At 36.3% G+C, this 20,744-nt stretch overlaps 1 protein-coding gene across 2 annotated transcripts in view; it reads right to left on the bottom strand.

Annotated features, from left to right (window-relative positions):
- Window positions 1-977: 977 nt before the first annotated feature.
- Window positions 978-20,744, bottom strand: part of ENPEP (glutamyl aminopeptidase) — a 98,135-nt gene continuing 78,368 nt past the window's right edge. For both annotated transcript variants that reach the window (XM_007118401.2, XM_055086173.1), the window contains 7 exons: window positions 14,341-14,491; window positions 13,264-13,337; window positions 13,048-13,152; window positions 12,789-12,959; window positions 10,761-10,901; window positions 2,721-2,799; window positions 978-1,706 (listed from right to left, as the gene is read on the bottom strand). In XM_007118401.2, the coding sequence (XP_007118463.1) occupies window positions 1,560-1,706; window positions 2,721-2,799; window positions 10,761-10,901; window positions 12,789-12,959; window positions 13,048-13,152; window positions 13,264-13,337; window positions 14,341-14,491 (868 nt within the window). In that variant the 3' untranslated portion in view covers window positions 978-1,559. The remainder of the gene's footprint in view (window positions 1,707-2,720; window positions 2,800-10,760; window positions 10,902-12,788; window positions 12,960-13,047; window positions 13,153-13,263; window positions 13,338-14,340; window positions 14,492-20,744) is intronic.

Genomic DNA, 20,744 nt, shown 5'->3' with positions numbered 1-20,744 from the left:
TTTTTTTTTTTTCTGTATGATTATGATGTTAATGTGTTTTTTTCTTCTGAAGTAATTTAAAATAATACTTTAAAAGTTTTAGTCTGAAAATTTCTTCTTTTTTTGTCTCCCCGCCCCCAGTCTACATTTGAATTTGCCAGTTTAGCTATGTGGATTGAAAAGTGATAATTAAGAGACAGTGATAGGAAAGGTTACAAAATTTGAGAGTCCTTGATTAGGGCACATTTTAATGTAAAGTCAAAGCTAAGATTTTGATTGTTCCCATGTGCTTCAATTATCATCAAACCAATCTTAAATTATCTTATACTTCTGAAGGTTCCAAATAAATTTAGATGTCCAGATATAGCAGATTGAAACATAGTAATTTACCATCTTTTCTGCCTATTGGACTTGTATTGTGGATCTGCTAGGCATCAAGTGCCATATTAAACATGTTCTTGCCACCAGCTTCTACAAAATTGATGTCTTTAATCAAGTCATGAATATAAATTTGATCAATGCTATTCTGTATGGATTAGGATCTAAGGATTTATGCATAAAAGTTATATATAAGAAGATATATCCTCACATATGCAGAGTCATGTTGGAGACATCCACGGGTTTCCTCATTTTCACACTTAGATTGCTAGGTTAGGTCAAAGCTAAATTCTAATTCCATATAGTTTTATGGAATAATCAGCCTTCTCTCTTTCCTAATCAGTTTCCAATTATTTAGCCCTTTTCCCTAAAATCCATGGAGTAGAGTTAAGCACTATCTTCCCTTTAATTTCATAGCTTATTTGAAGGAGCTTTGTAGGGAATGGAGCAAGATGACAGAGTACCAAGCATGAAAAAGACTGGGTTCTTGAATCTTATTTGCCTCCTGCTAAATTATTTGGGGGATGCTGCAGTCATTATTATTCAAGAGTAAAGTGACACTGGAAAACAATGTATTTTTTCAAGGTAATCATTTAGATTTATTTTAAAAAGGAGAGGAGAGTTCTTTTTTGATTTTATGAGAACAAAGGCAACAGTCAGGCATTTCTTTGGCTAACTCATGCAATCCTAGAGTAAAATTTAAGCCCAGGTTACTTTGATAGGATTTAAAGGAGTAAAACATATGTGAATACAATGATATTAGATCTGTGTAATTCTGAATAATAAAATAAAGATTAAGATGATAATATTGGTCCCTCAAGTACTGGTATTTAAACTTTAAAAATCAATCAAGAGAGAAGATTAAGTGGTTTTTCTTTGGTACTAAAAATGTAAAGCTAAGACCAAATTGTTCTATTTTCACAGATTTAAGATACAAAGAATGATATTTAAAGACATTAAAATGGCTATTAAATTCTCTTCAGTTTGTAAAGAATCTCCTATGAAGTACACTTAGAAGAAATCCCTGAGTACATTAACTACTCTATTAGTATCTTCATAAACAAAGAGGAACAATTTAAAGTACTTAGCAAAAGCAGTATCTATGTATAAGACTCCCTCCAGAGTGCTTGTAAATTAGGCCACCAAATATTTAACGGGAGAAACAATACAGTCACAAAATTAAAATATGATATTTGAACACATTAACCATTCAAATCAAAAAACCAATCTCTTATGGTGTCTCTGTTTTGTTTTAGCCACTCGATATTGTTTTTCACTGTTTCTAGCACTTGCTCCCTAGGTTTTTCTCCTGCTCCAGCTTCTGGATATCTTTTGAAAAAGCTCTCCATCTATAAAAGAGAAGGAAATAATTAAGAAAGTAATTTTAAGCCCTATTATTCTTCAAGGATTTTCTTTACACTCTGGATTTATTTTCTTCTTCCCTGGACATTCAGTATTACTGAATAACATTGAGATACATTTTCTGGTGTATCATTTAGATAGAGCCCATCTCTCAGATTAGCAATCATTACCCATGACTTTTGGACACCTGGCAGCATGTCACACAAAAAAGGCCCTGATGTATTGGGGAAGGAGAGCAGCACACTGGTGGCTGGAATGCTCTTTCTGCTTCTTCAGGTTTCTCAATTTTCTGCACATTCCCCAAGGTGTTCCCTGGAAAATCTGGTCTGTGGAATGATGGCTTTGCTTAGCCTTTCATTCCAGGAGTCTGGAGTATTTTAATATGCGTTCAGTTCATTTATTGAGGGCTCATCAAAAAATCTCTGTTAAACTTGGTTCATTTTCCCTCTTCCCTCCAAAACCCTCCCCCAAACTCCACCATAGTAGTATTTGCTATTTATAAAAATAAGAATTATTTTTTTTCTTAATACAGAGGAATGTAACATTCCAGTATCTAATACAGGTACTGAAAATTCATACAATCTCTATTTGTGCAACATTAATGAACATTCCCTACCCCCCTGGGAATTGAGATATTTGAAATCTGGAAGATTTGGGCTTAGTTTTGAAATTCCAAAACTATGAATTCAGAAAGGAATCAGATCTTGACCAGCTTATCCCAGGATTACATTTACCTGGAAAGGGGAGACATACTGTTCATGCATGTCTCATGGAGCCTTCTAATCCTCCCAAGGCCTCACGTTTCTCAACTTTTAAACTTTATTTATTTCTTGATTATTTGAATTTTTCTCAGTTTAGAAAAAACTAGGTGTACATTTAATTATATATAAGAATTATTTCTTTTTTCTTTTGGGATCTGAATAGAGAAAATATCACTTTTCCTAGAAAAAAAATTAATTCTGTTCCTTCCTTGACAAGTATAGAGGAATTTTTCTTCATACCTGCCAGAGTTGTAGTTCATTGTTGAATGGCTCTGCTATAGTGACAATCCGGCCAAGGTTTCTGTTATTGAGTGTATATCTGAAGAGAAATTTAGGGGAGGAAAAGGGTATATAAGTGCCCAGAACTTTAAATATTTTCTCTAAATGCAGACATATCCTTTTTATTTTGGGAGTTTTTTTAAAAGTAATTTTCAAGGTACAGAAAGTACAAAACACAGTAAGTAAACATATTTAATTTAAAATCCATTCAGGAGAAATTCTTAGCAAATTCTACACTTCTTTTTGTAGACATATCCACACCACTTACTCAGAGATGGTAGACTGCTTGTTACATTCCCCAAATCTGTTCTCCTTTTTTCCTGCACACATGAGAACCACAGTCAGATGACATTTCTCAGCCTTCCTCATAGCTAGGTGTAGACAGGTGATCCAGTTCTCATCAGTGGAATATGAACAAAAGTGATATGTTTGGGGCTTCCCTGGTGGCGCAGTGGTTAAGAACCCGCCTGCCAATGCAGGGGACATGGGTTCCAGCCCTGGTCCAGGAAGATCCCACATGCTGTGGAGCAACTAAGCCCGTGCGCCACAGCTACTGAGCCTGTGCTCTAGAGACCACGAGCCACAACTACTGAAGCCTGTGTGCCTAGAGCCCGTGCTCTGTAACAAGAGAAGCCACCACAATGAGAAGCCCACACACCATAACAAAGAGTAGCCCCCGCTCGCCACAACTAGAGAGAGCCCACGCACAACAACGAAGACCCAATGCAGTCAAAATAATAAATAAATAATTAATTTAAAAAAAAAAGAAGTGATATGTTCAACTTCCACCTCCTTGCTTAAGTAGAGTAGCCCACACACCATAACAAAGAGTAGCCCCCGCTCGCCACAACTAGAGAGAGCCCATGCACAACAACGAAGACCCAATGCAGTCAAAATAATAAATAAATAATTAATTTAAAAAAAAAAGAAGTGATATGTTCAACTTCCACCTCCTTGCTTAAGTAAAGGGAAATTGCTTGCCTTGGCCTTTTTTTTTCCCCCTCTCTTTCTTCCAAACTTCAACCACACAGATAGAATAAGGTCAGACTACCCTAACAACTTGGAATGCTCACTTCAGGAGACCAACCTGAATGAGAAATAATTATTTATGTCCTTTAAGCTGCTGCATTTCTGTGTTTCTGTTACAGCAGAATAGCTCTATCACCTTTATCCTAACTAATACTCTATGTGTCTTCCTGCAGGTACAGGAATTTGAATATAGGCTATTTATTCTGCTTTCAAAAAGCTTTATTAGCTGCTTGCATATTTGGGGTTATGATCTATATCAGCCTGCTAAGCAAAGACACTTGAAGCTGGGTGCAAAGATAACACTTTAGAGATAATATTCTATTCCTATCTCTTTTGCATTTTCTCTCTTAAAGAGCAAGAATCAGAAATTTCCTTATAGACCAAAATACAAATCATTGTAATACAGGTAAAAATTTCATCCCAATTAATCACAGTGTAAGAAAAATAATCACAAGAATTATGTATAAGCCTTGAACTGTTGGAATGTTGGGGAAAGATAAAGGAAAATATATCAATATATAAAGGTAAACAAACATTAGGAGAAATTTTACATTTAAAATTTATCACATAACAGAAGCAGAATCGTGAAATAAAAAGTAATAAAGTTTGTCACATACACATTACAAAATTTTATACTAAAGAAAAACTGCCATAAAATTAAAAGTAAAAATTCATTATTTTGTTTTAAAAAGGGCAAATATTTTCACTATGAAAAGAACCCTTACAGATTGGTAATAGGGAGAAATATGCCAGCATGAAATTAGCGAAGGAATGAATCAGCAGTTTTCAAAAGAAACGTAAAGAGAAAATGTACTAATGGAAACAGATGAAATGTTCTAATAATTATCCACAATTTCAGTATACTAGGTCCAGTGTTCACTCTTATCACAGACACCATTGAATTTAAAACCATTATGTCTTTCATCTCTTAGAAATCTAAGGCAAGCAGTTTCCCTTTACTTAATGTCATCAGCCGTTATCCAAAATGTAAGAATCTCAGTCATCTATGCTCAACACTGTCATTATAATGTGTGTACCTCCTTGCCTCTGACTTAGCTGTCTAGAGCTGCCCAACCTCTCAAACCCGCCACCTGGCCCTCTGGAACTGCCCCTTTACAGGGAATACTACTTATTTGGAGAATGTTTATTCTCCCACATCCTCCATAGCACCAGGTCAGAAAGGGAATTGGTGTGGTCATGCTCCCCATTGTGGATTCCAAACCATTATTCCTCCACTCTCTCTTTAAGAACCTCTGTTCCTTCAGGTTATTCCCCTTCGTCTCATTTATGATGCACTTTGGCACCTGACTCCTATCATCCTTTCTACTTCAGGCCATGATTTCAAGGTCCACATGGATGAAGATATAACAGCTTAGCGCCTTAGTTTCTTGACCTCCTCATTTCCAATGGTATTTTCTCCACTTTACTCCAGCCACCAATTCCCATCATCATACCTTGTGATTATCCATAGGTACTCTGACTCTAAAACTATTAATTTATGCATGCTCCATGACATAATTTACCATTCACTTTCCACTATGACCATTCTTTGACTTTATCTGGATTTCTGACCCATTGGCCATCCCTACCTCTACTTTCTTCTGGATCATCAGCTCTTCCTTTGCTTTCACTTGTTTCCTTATATAGTTTAGATTCCATGGTCTACCATTTTCAGTAACATTTTTGCCTAAGCCCTAAGCTCCCTTATACTTCAATAATTTGAGTCTGGCAAAACTCCAGCTTTGGGTGAAATTAACTGCTCATTTCCTTTGTTTGTACCACGTGGACACATTCTGTCAAGGGAGGTCACCCAACTTCCCCCATATTGTTTCACTATAAATTCATGGCTGTCAGTATTAAATGGGCCCTTCACATCGACAATCCTGCATTATCCTGGTCAACTCATTCTCTTTCTCTTTGAATTGCCTTTTGCAAATGTTTTCACTCTCTTAAAACCTCTTCCCTTCCTTCTCAGATGATCTTGTCTTCTAATTCACAGAGAAAATACATAGTAACCTCTACATCTTTTAGCTTACAAACATATAAATATACCTGTTTCCCTTCTATCATCTGTGCTTTGGTTCCTATTTCTCCCTCACTTTCTCAAAAACATTAATTTTTAAAAAATCTTTTTCCTGTCTTACATATTAAATCTCTCACTCTTCACTGGATCTGTCTCATCAGCTTTTAAGTATATTAAACATATTAAAATATCTTCCATATAAAAAAAGGGAAAATCCTCTCCCTTGATCTAGCATCACTCTCTTAATATCTTGTCTCAACCTCTCCATTCATAGTCAGACTTTTCAAGAGGCTTCTCTACATTTCTTGCCTCCACTGTCTTACTACTGACTGATATATTGATTTGCTTCCATTTGAGTTTTGCCCCCACCACTCCACTGAAAAACTCTTTCTGAGTTACCAATAGTTTAATGAGCATTTTTATTCTTTGATTTATTCAAACCTTAAGCAGCATTTGGCAAGGGACTCTAACTTCCTTGAAACAATCTCCGCTTTAACATCTCAAAGGAGACTCAAAAGGCAGATATATATACATAGATATAGATAGATAGATAGATAGATAGATCTGAACTCATGGTTCTTCTGCAAACCTTATCTTTTCTGGAAATCTAGACATTTTATTCTTGTCACCTCACTTGCCTCCCATTTCTAATCTGCCAAATTCTAAATGTTCTTATCTTTTTATCTTCACCATTACATCCATAGTACAGTCTCTCACTGTCTTTTGCTGGGACTACTCCAGTAGCTCTATAATTGCTTTCCCCAAATTCGCTCTGGTCTGTGCTTTACTTTACCACCAGAGCTTTCTTTTCAGAGTAAAATTGATCATTTTACTTTCTTACTTAAAACCCTGTAGTGACCTTATCATTGCTCTTAGAACAAAAACCCAAATCTTAATGTGACTCTGAAAAACTTAGCCCTTATCTTTCCTCTTTTCTGATAGGCATTCAGCCAGGAAAGCTTTGCCTCCTGTTCATATAATTCACTCCTGTCCTTCCTTCCTTCAGAATTCAGCTCAATCATCACTCCCTTAGGAAAGCCCTTAGCCTTCAACTTCTCTTGACTTGGTCAGTTTCCCCATTACACTCTTTCAGTGTGCCCTGAACCTCTTCTATTTGTAGTTATTACAGTTTTAACTGTACTACATGTATTTGTGTGATTCTTTACTTAGTATTGATCTTCATTATTAGACTCTAAGCTCCATGAGAACAGAGAACCAGATCTGTTTCTCCTTGTATACTGTTGTACCTTGAGTACCAAGCACTGTGCCTAGCACATAGTAGATGCTCCACAATATTTACAGGATGAAAGAATTATAATTTAAAATGAGATACCAGTTTTCATGTACTCAATTAGCAAGAATATTTTTAGATGACAGCACTGAGTATTGGCAAGGGTTGGAAAAATAGGCAAAGTTAATAGTAAATTTTGTTGTGGATGACAGTTTTGCAGCATTCATCAGAAACTCTAAAAATGAACACATCCTTTAACACAGCAGTATTACTTCTACTATTATTAGTATCCTAAGGAAATTCTCAAGGATGTTCAAAGAGAACAGAGATTCAGTTTCAAAGATGTTCATCAGTACATCATTTATACAGTGGAAAGTTTGGAACAATTTTATTATCCAACAGATGGAGATTGGCTAAGTAAACTAAGATGTATCTACACATTGAAATATGACTGAGAATTTAAAATAACATCGAAGAAGCATACTTAAAGACATGAAAAGATATCCACAATATAGGATAATGTAAGAAAAAGCAGGTTATAAAACCATATGTCTAATATAATTCCATTTCTGTAAATAAATGAACAGCCATAGAAAAATGACTCAAGGAAAAACAGCAGTGTGACAACAGAGGTTATTTTTAGCTGGTGGGATTATGGGTGATTTTTGTATCCTTATTTTTGCTTATCTGTATTTTGTGCAAAACAATACACACCTATTTTATAGTAAGAAAATTGAGATTTTAAAAAAGGAAGTCACACTAAGTTCCTGTAATGATATTTTACAGATTCAAAGAAAGTCTGTTATTACAGGTAAGAAAACAGTTTTTCCAGTGACTTTCTATAATTTCTATAATATTCCTCTTCTGTTTTGTTCTTTGTGACTAAAAATTGAAGAATATATTTAGAAACTAGCAATGAATAGATTGAATAAAAACTGCAACTACCTGTATAAATATCAGAAATATAAAAACAAAATATGTTCATTCCAAGAAACCATCATATGAAGTGTACCATTTAAGGGGAAATATGCTGTATATTTATCATATTGATTACTTTTAAAACTAAAATAAGGATTTAATTATATCTTAAATATTTTGAAAAATAATTATGTAAAAATAATCTTCTTGGATTTAATATTTATGTAAGTACTATTATGTTATCCAGAAGAAATGCTTTTGATGCATTTAAAACTTTAAGTGCTTATTAAATTATCTTGTTTATGAGGTACTGTTTAATTGACTTCAGTCATGTCCCATTGACTTAATTTTTCATTCATAGTCATAAATTAAAATCAAACTTTATCACACCACACTATTTTGGCTTATTGAGTTCATTCAACGTCATAGTTTCATGTAAGAGTTTAGTGGAATAAACAAAAGCAAATAATAATTTCTGAACTATCTTTGGAACGTTGTGGTTAAGTCTCAAACTGGAAAGGACATTAGTGGTGTGGCCATCAGCTGTCATAAAAATCACATAACAAAAGCTTTATAAAAAAGCAGCTTATTTATTTTAAGATGACAATAAATTGTTCAGAAACAAAGGCAATAAAACCACACATTCTAAAGTCTGGAAAACATTTAAAAGTTTGAAAATATTTGGCTAACGCTTGGCTCATTTCTGTTTAATTTGTCTTATCCAATTTTAATGGGGAAATTTTATTTTTTTCAAACTAACCATAATTAATTTGGGGCTTTTTTGTATCTGACATGTGGTTGTTATATAATTTTAGGCTATTTGAAATGATAGTCATGAGAATTAGATCATTAGACTATGAAGAAATATTAAAAGTCTTGGGAGAGGGTTTTGGAACTAGCACTGCAAATAGTTCATCAATTTGTTTTTCCTGAAAATTTCAACATTAGGTCTAATAGATTTATTTTAAGGCCAACTGTTTATGACTTTATGGCAGTGTAACACCTGTTCTTTTTCCTACTTCTTAATTCTTAAGAGGTATAACAATGAACTAATTTTTAAAAATGAAATATGCATTATTTGAAATAACTCACATGACAGTAATTCAAATAAGCCTTGAGAAATATTCTGTTTAATAAACAATAAGGAAGTGCCCACTTTATTATGCAAAATAGAATATTATTTACTTATATTTTCACAATAATTTAATAGTAAGCATTGTTCTTCATCTACATAGGTTTCTTACAGCATGTACCAAAAAAAAAAGTTGTGTAGTCTTTTCTATTAAAACAAAATACACAGTACGTGTCATTAGGCATATATCTTTCAAAATGGAAAGTACTGCCTTGCATAATATGAACTATTACCTCCAGATAGCATGTTCTCAATGGGTAGATTTATTAATTCTAAACCAAATAGTTTATTGAAACAATTATAAACAGATGAACAGAGCATCATATACACACCACACACACACATACACAAGCATGCCAATCAATCTTCATAGAACTGAATGAGCAGTTACATTCAATAGTTGCAAGAATACAAAAGGCAAAAATTTATCACAAGTAAGCAAAAGCAATGTAGGGTATCTTTGTTGAGAGCTAGAGATATAATTTGGATCTCAGAAGGATAAGAAATGTGAATGAACATAATGGCACACTGATTAATTGTAGGGTAGAAAAGAGTATAGAAATAAAAAGTTATCTTTGCAGTTAGTATTTTTGATAAGGTGGTCATTATGCACTAGGCAGTGCTGAAGGTAAGACAGGAGAGATTAGATGACAGCGGCCATTTCTTGGTATGGGGATTACAGATGGTATAGTTCTTTGATCAGTGTTTACATATTTGTTTGGGACATATAATCTATATTTTATACTCTGTCAAAGAAGTATCTTTTTAATGGAAATAAGCATTAAATTTAGAGGATCAAGACCAAGACTAGCAACATTTCTTCCATATGAGGCTGAAGAAATAAGAAATTTAGGAAAGCATCTCTTTAGCTCATTTGCTCATCTCTTGTCCTTGCTACTTATTTTAAAACTGCTATTGCCCGGTAAATATAGTTTGCTTTTAAGAAGGGAGGAATTGGGAGATTGGGATTGACATATATACACTATTGATGCTATGTATAAAATAGACAACTAATGAGAACATACTATATAGGACAGGGAACTCTACTTAATGCACTGTGGTGACCTAAATGGGAAGGAAATCCAAAAGAAGAGGGAATATATGTATATGTATAGCTGATTCACTTTGCTGTACAGTAGAACCTAATACGACATTGTAAAATAACTATACTCCAATAAAAATTAATTTTAAAAAAAAGAAATTTTCAAAATACCTAAAGCTTAATTATCTGGTTAAGGGTGGCAGAAGTTATCCATATGAACTCAGTAAGATGTAGGGCTCTAATGGGAACCCAGGTCCAGGAATTATCATTCTGTTTTCATTAAAAGTTAATTGAGAACTAAATATGTGCCTGGCACTATGCTAGGTGCTAGCACAATAGGCAGAATTAACTTGTTTTAACCAAACTAAAAATAATGCTTAGTCATCTTTGCAGATTTCAAAATTCTGTTGATCAGTTGGAAACACTACTTTCCAGAAAAGGAATTATGCTTAAAATTAACTAGTATATTGCTTCCCTGGAAGGAAAATACCATGATCCTTACCTCTGATGATATGCCATTTCAGGTATCGTATAGATGTCAGAGAAAGTACAGAAAAGAGAAAAAGAAAGAACTTGTAGGTGGTATCAGACAAAGAGAACAATAAACCATTATCTGATCATCCCACCTGTTGACTAGATATTCCCAGTTGAGCTGTATCCAATTCCAGGCCATAGTCTTCCCATAGCTATTATATGAGATGTATCGAATGACTGTAAACACATCCTGGGTTTTAATAAGATTTGAGTCCTTGAGCAAATCCAGATATCTAAGAGAAGCCAAACAGAAACACAATTCAAAATGAACTTTTAGTGTTCACCCTTAGCTAAATTCCAATAGAACATCTCTTTCATTCCAGTAATTCAATTCTTGAGTCACCAATTGACACAGTCAATTAAGTAAGACAAATGATAAAACACAATATTTTCTAAAATATTTAACTTTTTTTAAAGAACAACCTATAATTTTGAGGACTAGTGTAATGTAAACTCTAGGAACATTTAAATTATTTTGGAGGTACTAAAAACAACCACAATTTCAACTATTAATTTAAAAAATTAATTGTATTTATTTAATAGAAGCACTTCATCCATTTTACCTGGTTATTCCATTATACTAAAAAAAACCCCCAAACCCAGCAAATTAAAGGGAAGTACTTATTATTTTATACGGGATTACAGTTAAGTCTTATTTGCTCTTCCCTAGATTGTAAAAAACAACTTTCTAATGTAACATGTATGGTTGGATTAGTTGGCTATAATTCTTGTATAATGCAAATAAGTGCAAGATAAATTAAGTGACCAAATCAATAGATTTTTATTAAATTTATGCCATGGCTGTACCCAGAGGGAATATCTGAACATGCTCTGGTAAACTTCCAGAAACTGCACTGATGTGGTGGGCTCCTGAATTTTGTACAATTTATCTCTTATCCTCTAGTTCACAAGAGTCTTAGTAAGGCATCTAAGTACTTGCTAATTTTCTCATCATATACACTTAGCACAATGCCATCAAAGTAATGAATCAATATAATGTTTTGTGGAATGTCAAGATGATCCAAGTTCTTGATAGACTATCTTAGGGCAGAGAGAAGGAGAATTCACATATAGCCCTAAGGTGAGATGGTGAAAGTGTATTGTTAGCCCTGCTAAGTAAAAGCAAACTGCTTCTGGTAGTCCTTACAGATTGGTTATTGCATTGTAATTTACTATTTATATTCTGCCTCTCCCAGGAACCTATAAGTTTCTCAAGGATAGATTTCATTCTTGTTCATTTTTATTCCCACAATCTATATACCTGTACATAGAAAGGACATCTTAAGTGTTGTTTAAATGAGTGAAGTAAATAACTCAGAAACCATAACTAAGCAAAAAATAAAAAAGGCAGAAGCTAGTTGATTTGGGACATAGATGTGGAGTGGGAGAACATTCATAGATGGGCTTCAAGCAGTCTTTGTACCTTCTGAGTGGAATGTAAATACCTTTTGGGTGTGTGTCTATGCATGTTGTGGCAGACACTCCTCTGCTGACAGAGACCAGTTTTGTTCTGGGCTTGTGTCAAGGTATCCTTGATCCTAGGGAAGGTAAACTACTACCCCATCCTCAGAGTATCATGATTGGCCCAAATCAGTCAAAGGAATTCAAGTTCATCCTAGTCAGCAAATGATCAAATGGTAGATCTAGAGTATAACCCAGAATGATCAAGGGTGACATAGTTCTGGATTATGAGGGGAAGTGGAGATAACTGACCTCTTATCATAAAAGACAGAGCCTTGTGAGGAGGAGCTCTTTTGCTCCTGTCCTTCTTTCATTGAACGTATTTGTGTGAAGGCAAAATGCTTGGAGCTCTGGAAGTCATAAGACATCCAACATGTAGAGGGTGGAAGAAAAGAAAGAGAAAGAGCCTAGGTCTTGGATGAAAATGTTGAACCACTGTACACAGCCAGAAACTCCCTACCTCCAGAATTTTTTATATGAGATTACATGTCTTTATTTTTTAAGCAACTGTTACAGGGATATGTTGTTTCTTGCCAGGAAAATAATTATTTAATAGATTTTCTTGGAAACATATCATCCATAATTAGCATTTTAAAGAGACTGTGACATATAAATTATCAAGTACCATTCACGTAATTCTTTCAAAAGTTCCAGCTTACCTTGACAAAATAGTAACATTCTTCACTGATGCTAATCCATACAATAGCTTTTCTTTTTCTTGAGCTAATGAATTTTTCTGGTATTGCTGAAGAGTGTAGTTCCATGAAGTCTCATTGCCAGAGTTCTGCATTCCATACCGATATACCAGAAGCCTGAGATTTACAGGCAGACTAGAAGAAGAAACAGTATTTCAGAGATTTTAATTCCTCCTTTCTCAGTTTAAAGTCTTCCAGAAATGAAAACATGGTGAACAGTCACCTTACAGTCCCAGTTAGCCACTCCTGAAATAGCTGGGAAGCGTTGTTCAAGGCATCGCTGTCTCCCATCTTGCATGCGAGCCCTAATACAGAGGCACGGAGTAATCTAAGAAAAGAAACACACACAGAGCTGGGGCCTTGACCACTTTTCAACATGTCTTAACATATACAAACGAATACTAAATGAATATTAATTTTTAAAAAGGTAAAAAATAACTTTGTGAGGTGGTCTCCAGTATCATTCCATCCCAGGGAATCTGCAATGGGCTTCACTTGATCTCGGAAGTATTTCTGAAATAAAAGCACCATGCAGAGTGAGTAATAATTTACTATTTAGCAACAGTCTCCCATTTATTATAATCTACAGTTCCCTGTGGTAATCTTTTCCCCTACTAGCTCAGAGAACTTTGGGCCTGTCCTAGGAAAGGGATATATTAAAGTTTTTATAACATTGCAATTTTACTTCAGTCCCGAACATAAGAACATCCTGGATCACTCTCTAATGTTTTATAGAAATTTGGGTAAGCCCCTTTTAACCTCCACTTCTTGGTTAACATTTGTAATAAATAGAATAACACCTGACATACCGCACTAAGGAAGATTGCTCAAGTATCGATGAAATGATAACTAATATTTGTATATTGGCTTAGGATTTAAAAATGACATTTATATTATATGATTCTCACTATTCCATTACCATAGGCAGCCAATTGCTGACATTCCTATTGTACAAAGGAAACAAAGACTCACAAATATGAAAGCATTTGTCCAAGTTCTTTCATAAAGAAAGTGGAAGAGCTAGAGATTGGAATCCAAAATTTGTTTAAAATTACAAGTGTCCTGTGAAAGTGCTGCAAAAATCACAAAGCCAAGAAAAGCATTTAGAATGACTATCTTATAATAAAATCTCAATGTGGAAATAAGTAAGAATAAGGAAACGATGTCATATTTTGATGAGAATAGATTCATTTTAACATAGATAAATACATTAAAAATAGGATCTAGTTTGTATTTATGGTTTAAAACGTTTATTTAAAATAAGATATTAACTATTGTATTGCTTCGAACACTAAAATACACCTTTAAGTGGTATACTGAACCAGAAATACTGATACATTTCAAGTTGAAAAAAGCATCTCTTTGATTTGATTAGTCAAGTCATTATAATTTCCTTTGATTTCACTTGGCAGGCAAGATATGCTTTTGTGTTTCCCAGGAGCTCTTTCTCTCAGAAATCTTCCTATTCTGCTAATGGGTAAACATCTCCTTTCATAAGATATAGCATTAATATTACCTCAATCATAGGGTATAGCTCTTTATCGTCTTCAAACATGCTAATAATATAGGTTACAGCTGAAATGACTCTCTGCCATGGTAAAAATTCCTCTTCCATTTTGAGATACTTGGTCAAGTTCAGAGCCTCCTTGTAATTTAGAAGTTGAGCTCTAAGAAAGAAAAAAAAAGCCCACAGTAAATTAAAAACCATAGACTAGTTTCCTTCGACTGAAAGTACTAATATGGGGATCATAGACTTCAATGTTAATGAGAACCCTTCCATTAAACAATTAAGAAAATGCATTACTGTTAAGGCCCAATCAAAGAGGTTTGTTCACAATGTTGTATTAGTGCTTTTATATGTTCAGTAATAAAGGGGAAGACATAACATTAAGGTGTGCATTTGAAAAATTGCTATGGCAGAATTTTAGATAAAACAAAAGCCATTTAGCTATACAGTTAATATTGACAAATAGAAACTTTTAAATTTTAGATTCACGAGCTGATTGTAGTATACAAATGCTGCTTTATAAGTGTACTGTATTGAATTTTTTTACATTTGATATGAATAGGAAATATAACTACTCGAGAATCATGAATGTTTAAAACATTCCAATTGAACTTATATTTCCTATAGAAACATCTCCTTTTTTTATACATTTCCCAGTAATATTGATAAATAAAAATAGATTTTGTTTCTCAAAAAAATGTGAAGTTACCATCGACATTTCAAAATTTAAAGAGTTCGATTTCTTCCTCCTTAGAAAAGATTTTAGAACCTTTTGAAATAATGTTCTCAGAAATCTGTTATGCCTCAAATTTCAGCCTAGGTTTTGGAAAGAATCTTAGATGGGAATCCTGTCTTTCCAAATTACATTTTGAAAGTTAAAATTAAAGAATAAACTTTAAATTATTGAGAAAGTAATACTGATGCATTGAGTGCTAGTATATTTGAGGTCATTTATTGTGAATGGCAAATAATGTAACCATATCTTGATTTCTCCCCTGAGAGTTGATAAGATAAACTGGTATTGGAGAATTAGATAAGAATAAACACCTTTGGTATCATATGATTTGTACTAATGTGATATGATACAGAGTTTGTTTTCAGTTCAGAGAGCTGATTTCTCCTATTTTCTCAGTTCCTGATCTTTTTTTTTTTTTTTTTTTTTAATTTTTTGGCTGCATTGGGTCTTCGTTGCTGCGCGCAGGCTTTCTCTAGTTGCGGGGAGTGGGGGCTACTCTTCATTGCAGCGCGCGGGCTTCTTGTTGCGGTGGCTTCTCTTGTGGAGCACTGGCTCTAGGCTTGCGGGCTTCAGTAGTTGTGACACGGGGGCTCAATAGTTGTGGCTCGCAGGCTTTAGAGTGCAGGCTCAGTAGTTGTGGTGCCTGGGCTTAGTTGCTCCGACACATGTGGGATCTTCTTGGACCAAGGCCCGAACCCACGTCTCCTGCCTTGGCAGGCGGATTCTTAACCACTGCGCCACCAGGGAAGTCCCAGTTCCTGATCTTATTTAGAAGAATTTATATTTTGGAGCATTCAGCCTGTCTTAATAAAAGTATAAATAATATTGAGAAATGGAGTGTTTTATTGAGAATGTTTGTTGAGTAAAAAATAATTGTAGAATTTTATGTTGACGTTTGAAACTTCAGAATTTTCTAATTTTAATGATTCTCTATTTTCCTGGGTGGATAGCGCAACAGTCAGTTGTGCAACAGTCCAGTCAGTATTTTCTTAGACTACTTATGAAGAATAATTGTTGCTTTGAGGATCAAATTAATGAAAAGGCTAATGAAAATTCAGGAAGAATGACAGGTAATTTGGTTAGAAACCTAGTGGGCTGCACACTTATAGTAGGTGAAAAGATTAGAAGGAATGGGTCTTGGTTACAAAGGCCAAAGAATTGGCTAAATTAGCATAAGTAGAAGTAAGAGTAATCCAATGATCCAAAGGTTAGAGGCCCTGATGAAATACTATATATTTAACTGTTGAAAAAATCAATATCCTATCCTAGTGCCTTGTTTTTTCAACATACTTGATAGCTATGCAGTTGTTCCACTTTGGTATCACTTGTTTAAGTTTGAGTCACATGGTCAAAACACTGGACTGAGAGTGAATTTTTTGCTGGTTATTATAGAGATAATATTTTGAGAATTAAGTTGATGCACTTTTCATTTCCCACAAATCATGTTACTCTGTTATTTGATACTTACGAGGAAGAGCAGTATCATTTGGAATCATGATTCTCAAGTTTGCGCATGTATCAGTAACACCTGGAAGGTTTGTTAATCACATACCCTTGGGCCCTATCCCTAGAATTTCTGATTCAGTAGGTCTGGAGTAGGGCCTAAGAAGTTGCATTTCTCACAAGTTCCTAGGCAATGCTGATACTACTGGGACGACGAGTGAAGAATCTGTTTTTAGAATAAAGACATGTATAGTGCCCTTCCCTCCCAGACCCCCTTACAGTGCTATGTTGGCTCATAGCTGCACCTTCCTCAGGGAATAGCCCTTGACCAAATACATCCATCTCGCTTAAAAGGTTATGCTACCCCCACCCCTGGCCATTAATTGTCTGATTTAGGAACACAACAGGCCAGCCTGCTTCCCTCAAGTTGGATCCACTCTGTAGTACAATTCATGTACTGAATTGTATCATGGATATGGCTTCCTACTGGAATCTGGCAAAGCTAGACTCCAGCTGAGACCATATTGTTGCTCAGCCTTTTTCCCGGCCCCTTCTTGCTTCGCGCACTCCCTGTCTCACGAGAGTACTCTCTCAATAAACCACCCGTTCAGCAACCTCCATTTCAGACTCTGCTTTGAGGGAACTCAACCTAAGACAGCATTTTTACTCAGCTTTGAGTCTCAAACTCTGTTAAATCCGTAGACCAGCAGCAGCTCTGAAAGCCAGATTTGGTTGAGAATTTTCCTTGTTCAAAAATCTTCCATTTATAGTAAGAGTCCAACCTGAGGAACTTAAATCCTAGAATTGTCCTATAATCTATAGTGTGGAGAGGATGGAGGCTATAACTTAAAGTTCTCACAAAGTGTTGTAAAGAAGAAGAAGAAAACAAAGAGGTCTTTTGAGGGAATTCTTGCTCTCCTGTCTTGGTCTGAGGTACCCAGAAGATTGGGGAATCTGGAACAAAAGGTTTGTTTTTGCTTCCTCCAGTGTGACCTGGAAAGACTGCACAGTCCTTCTCCAAGAAGCTCAAATTAAACATAGTGTCTTATCAAACATGGCTTTTGAATGGGACTTTAGAAATGGTTGAGAGAGGTGGTTAGGTGGATAGAACTGACCCCATGGTCTCTCGTTCTTCCTCAGAGCCTTCAGATGGTGTGGAGACTTTTGAAAACTTCCCACGTGTCTGGTCTCCCAATGTTAACTTACTAACTAAATTCAGATTTCGGGCTTAAAACAGTCTCTTTGCAATCATCTGGATCCCTTTTGGAGTCTTTCCTCATTCCCCTACTTCTCCCTTCTTTAAAAGGCAGTCCTCGATAGGGTGGGAAAACTTGCTTATCTAGTTCTGTGTTGTGGTCTGGTCAGCTCTGTTAGCACCTGTAAAATGGTAAATCTGGTGTACCTAGAAGTCTGTAATCTTGGCATGGCTGATGTTCACCTTGTGGTCTTTATTTGCTAACCTGGCCCTCACCTTGGATACCACTGGAGCCACTGCACCTTGAAGCGACTGAAAGTCTGTTTGGATCATTAGCTTAGGGGGCCTTTGAAGCCATCCTTTCTGCCATTTTTCCCTTGCCTAGGAACTCCTGCTCCCTCCCATGTGCCTGCTAGCCAGCACTCTCTGCTTTCCCTTGTGCTGTTCTCACCCACTCTCTTTGCAGCCCACACAGTGGGCTGCAGAGTGCCATATAAGCTACTGAAAAGGTAAAAAAATCTGTAACAGGTAGACAAAAAAAAGAATTTTTTCTGTCTCAGTTTTGGCAAGGCCTCCAAACCAAGCCTCTTAACCTACACTCCAAAGTAAGACGCAGGCCCATCAAATCAGGACTGACGTGGTTAGGAACAGGTTTTTGTGCCCCTTAGCTGATAGCCCACTACCAGCCTGCAAAAGAGATTGGAGCGGCTAAGGGCGAGAGGGAGACATTTTAGAAGAGGGCTTTTGGAGGATTCTGTCAGTGTACTGTGAATGCTGTCCTCCCACAGGGGACAGGAGGGTGTAGGATGCTCTTCTCCTCACATGAAGCCTAGAAAAGGGGCTTTAATGGAACCACTTGAAGAGTTTTATCTGTGTACTCTGGAGCTTGGGGGCACAGTGGTCTGGTGTCTGATACCCCAAGAAATCTAAAGGATGAGAGACTGTGGTTGCTACTGCTCTGACCTCGGAGTGAAGATAGAGGACTGCATGAGGTTTCCCATCCTCCAGACTTTGTCAGGGGAAAGGCTATATGAATACTTCCTATAGACCGGATGTGGTTCAGAGGTTTTCACTTCCTCTTCTCAAGGAACTGCAGGAGAAAGACCCTTGGCCATGGGATGTACATGGATGGTACATATTCCACGGAAGCACCACACAAGGAAAAGGATCAGTGTTAAACATCTACCAGGTTCAGAGAGGACCAAAAGTAGACAGCACGTCAGGATCTTTCTTCCCTTCATCTGCCCTCCTCCTGCTCTCCTTGCCTTCACACTCTGGAGGAATCAGAGGCAGCACGGTGAGAAGTAGAAGTTCCATGCAGCAAAACGGAGAGGAAATCAAGTGCTTTGTTTGCATTGCAGGGGGCTGGCCTGAAACTAGCCTGAGCTGGGGGCTGGGAGGAACTTTAAATGAAGTTGAACATTTGAGGGTTTTACTGGGCAGGGCATATAGTTGAAGTGAGTTTGTTGTGGGGACTCAGAAGTGACTGGGTGAATTTTTACCCCTTATCTTCAACAAATGTGCCCAGCTGGATATTCCATCCAGGGCAGTAAGAGTACTAGCTCCTCAAATCTGGGGGCAGGGGTATCAAGAATATTTTTGTTTTTAGATCCGTCCTTTTAGTCTTGCTGATGAAACAATAGTTCCATTTCTTTTTGAATACCAGAGTAGAACTGTGTAAATTCTAATCCAACCACATGCACTTACCTATCTACGCATTTCTGCTTTTCTCCAAAGTTTCAGAGTGATCTGGACCTGACTCTAACCAACACAGGTGCGGTCTGTTTCTCTTTGAGTCCCTTTTACCTCATGCATTACAGAAGGAAATAGGGTGATAACTCAATAGCTCAGGCAATATTTCAGGTGATAGCTAAGGTATTTTCTGGATTGGTTGCTGTGTGATTCTGCATGTTTCTTGGCTTTCAAATTTGTTTCACTTTCTACCTTTCTGAAGCTCTTCAAAATTTTATGGGCTATGGCCAAGGAGCTGAGCAAATGTGAGAAAGTCGTTCAATTGTGTGAGTTATCTGCTTTGTACACAGTTCCTCAGAGAAAGCTGTTCAAGAGGCTTTCACTTCTTAAAGCAAAAGAACTGTCTGCATTGTGTTGTGATGGAAATTAAACTATAAGGTTATTACAGCTCTGTGTAATTTCTAACAGCCAAGATTCTAAGCTTTGGAAAAGATCACAATGTATTCGCAGGAGAGTTTTCCTGAAAAAAAAAAAAATCTAAATGGTCCTATTATGTTTTAAAATGTTTATTTTTAAATTTTTGGGCCATACCACATAGCTTTCGGGCTCTTAGTTCCTCAGCCAGGGATTGAACCCGTGCCCTCCACAGTGAAAGCGCGGAGTCCTAACCACTGGACCGCCAGGGAATTCCCTAAAATGTTGATCATTTTCTTTCACCACTTAATTTCCCCAGTCTACACAGAATCAGGTACAGAGTAGGTGCTCAATAAATATTTATTAAATGAGTGATTGACATACCATATCGTAATGAAAATAATCTGTTACATATCCAGGAGTTTAAACTTGGAGATTCACGAAAGAGAATCAAGTTGTCTATTACCTACAAAGGGAATCTAGATTGCAAATTCATAAGAGCTTTTCTAAATGCTTCTTTGCTGCTACTAAACAATGGTGGATGCTTTTTCATCAAGTAATACAATCTATTGAGCACTTCCTAAAGACCAGACAATGTTTGGTGTCCTTTATGTGCATTATTTCATTTGTTCCTCAGGAGAGTCTTATAAGGTCATCTCCATTTTACTAACAGTGAAATTGAAGCAGACACAGGTTAAGAAACTTTCTCGAGGTTATTCAGAACCAGGATTTTAACCTGGTTTGAGAGCTTGTTTTTTAACCCTATAAATTCCCTCCTTAAAAATGTCACAAATGGGGCTTCCCTGGTGGCGCAGTGGTTGAGAATCCGCCTGCCGATGCAGGGGACACAGGTTCGTGCCCCGGTCCGGAAAGATCCCACATGCCGCGGAGCGGCTGGGCCCGTGAGCCATGGCCGCTGAGCCTGCGCATCCG

Source organism: Physeter macrocephalus, chromosome 7, assembly GCF_002837175.3.
Source record: "Physeter macrocephalus isolate SW-GA chromosome 7, ASM283717v5, whole genome shotgun sequence".
Taxonomy (NCBI): domain Eukaryota; kingdom Metazoa; phylum Chordata; class Mammalia; order Artiodactyla; family Physeteridae; genus Physeter; species Physeter macrocephalus.
This window is presented reverse-complemented; position numbering and strand designations above follow the sequence as displayed.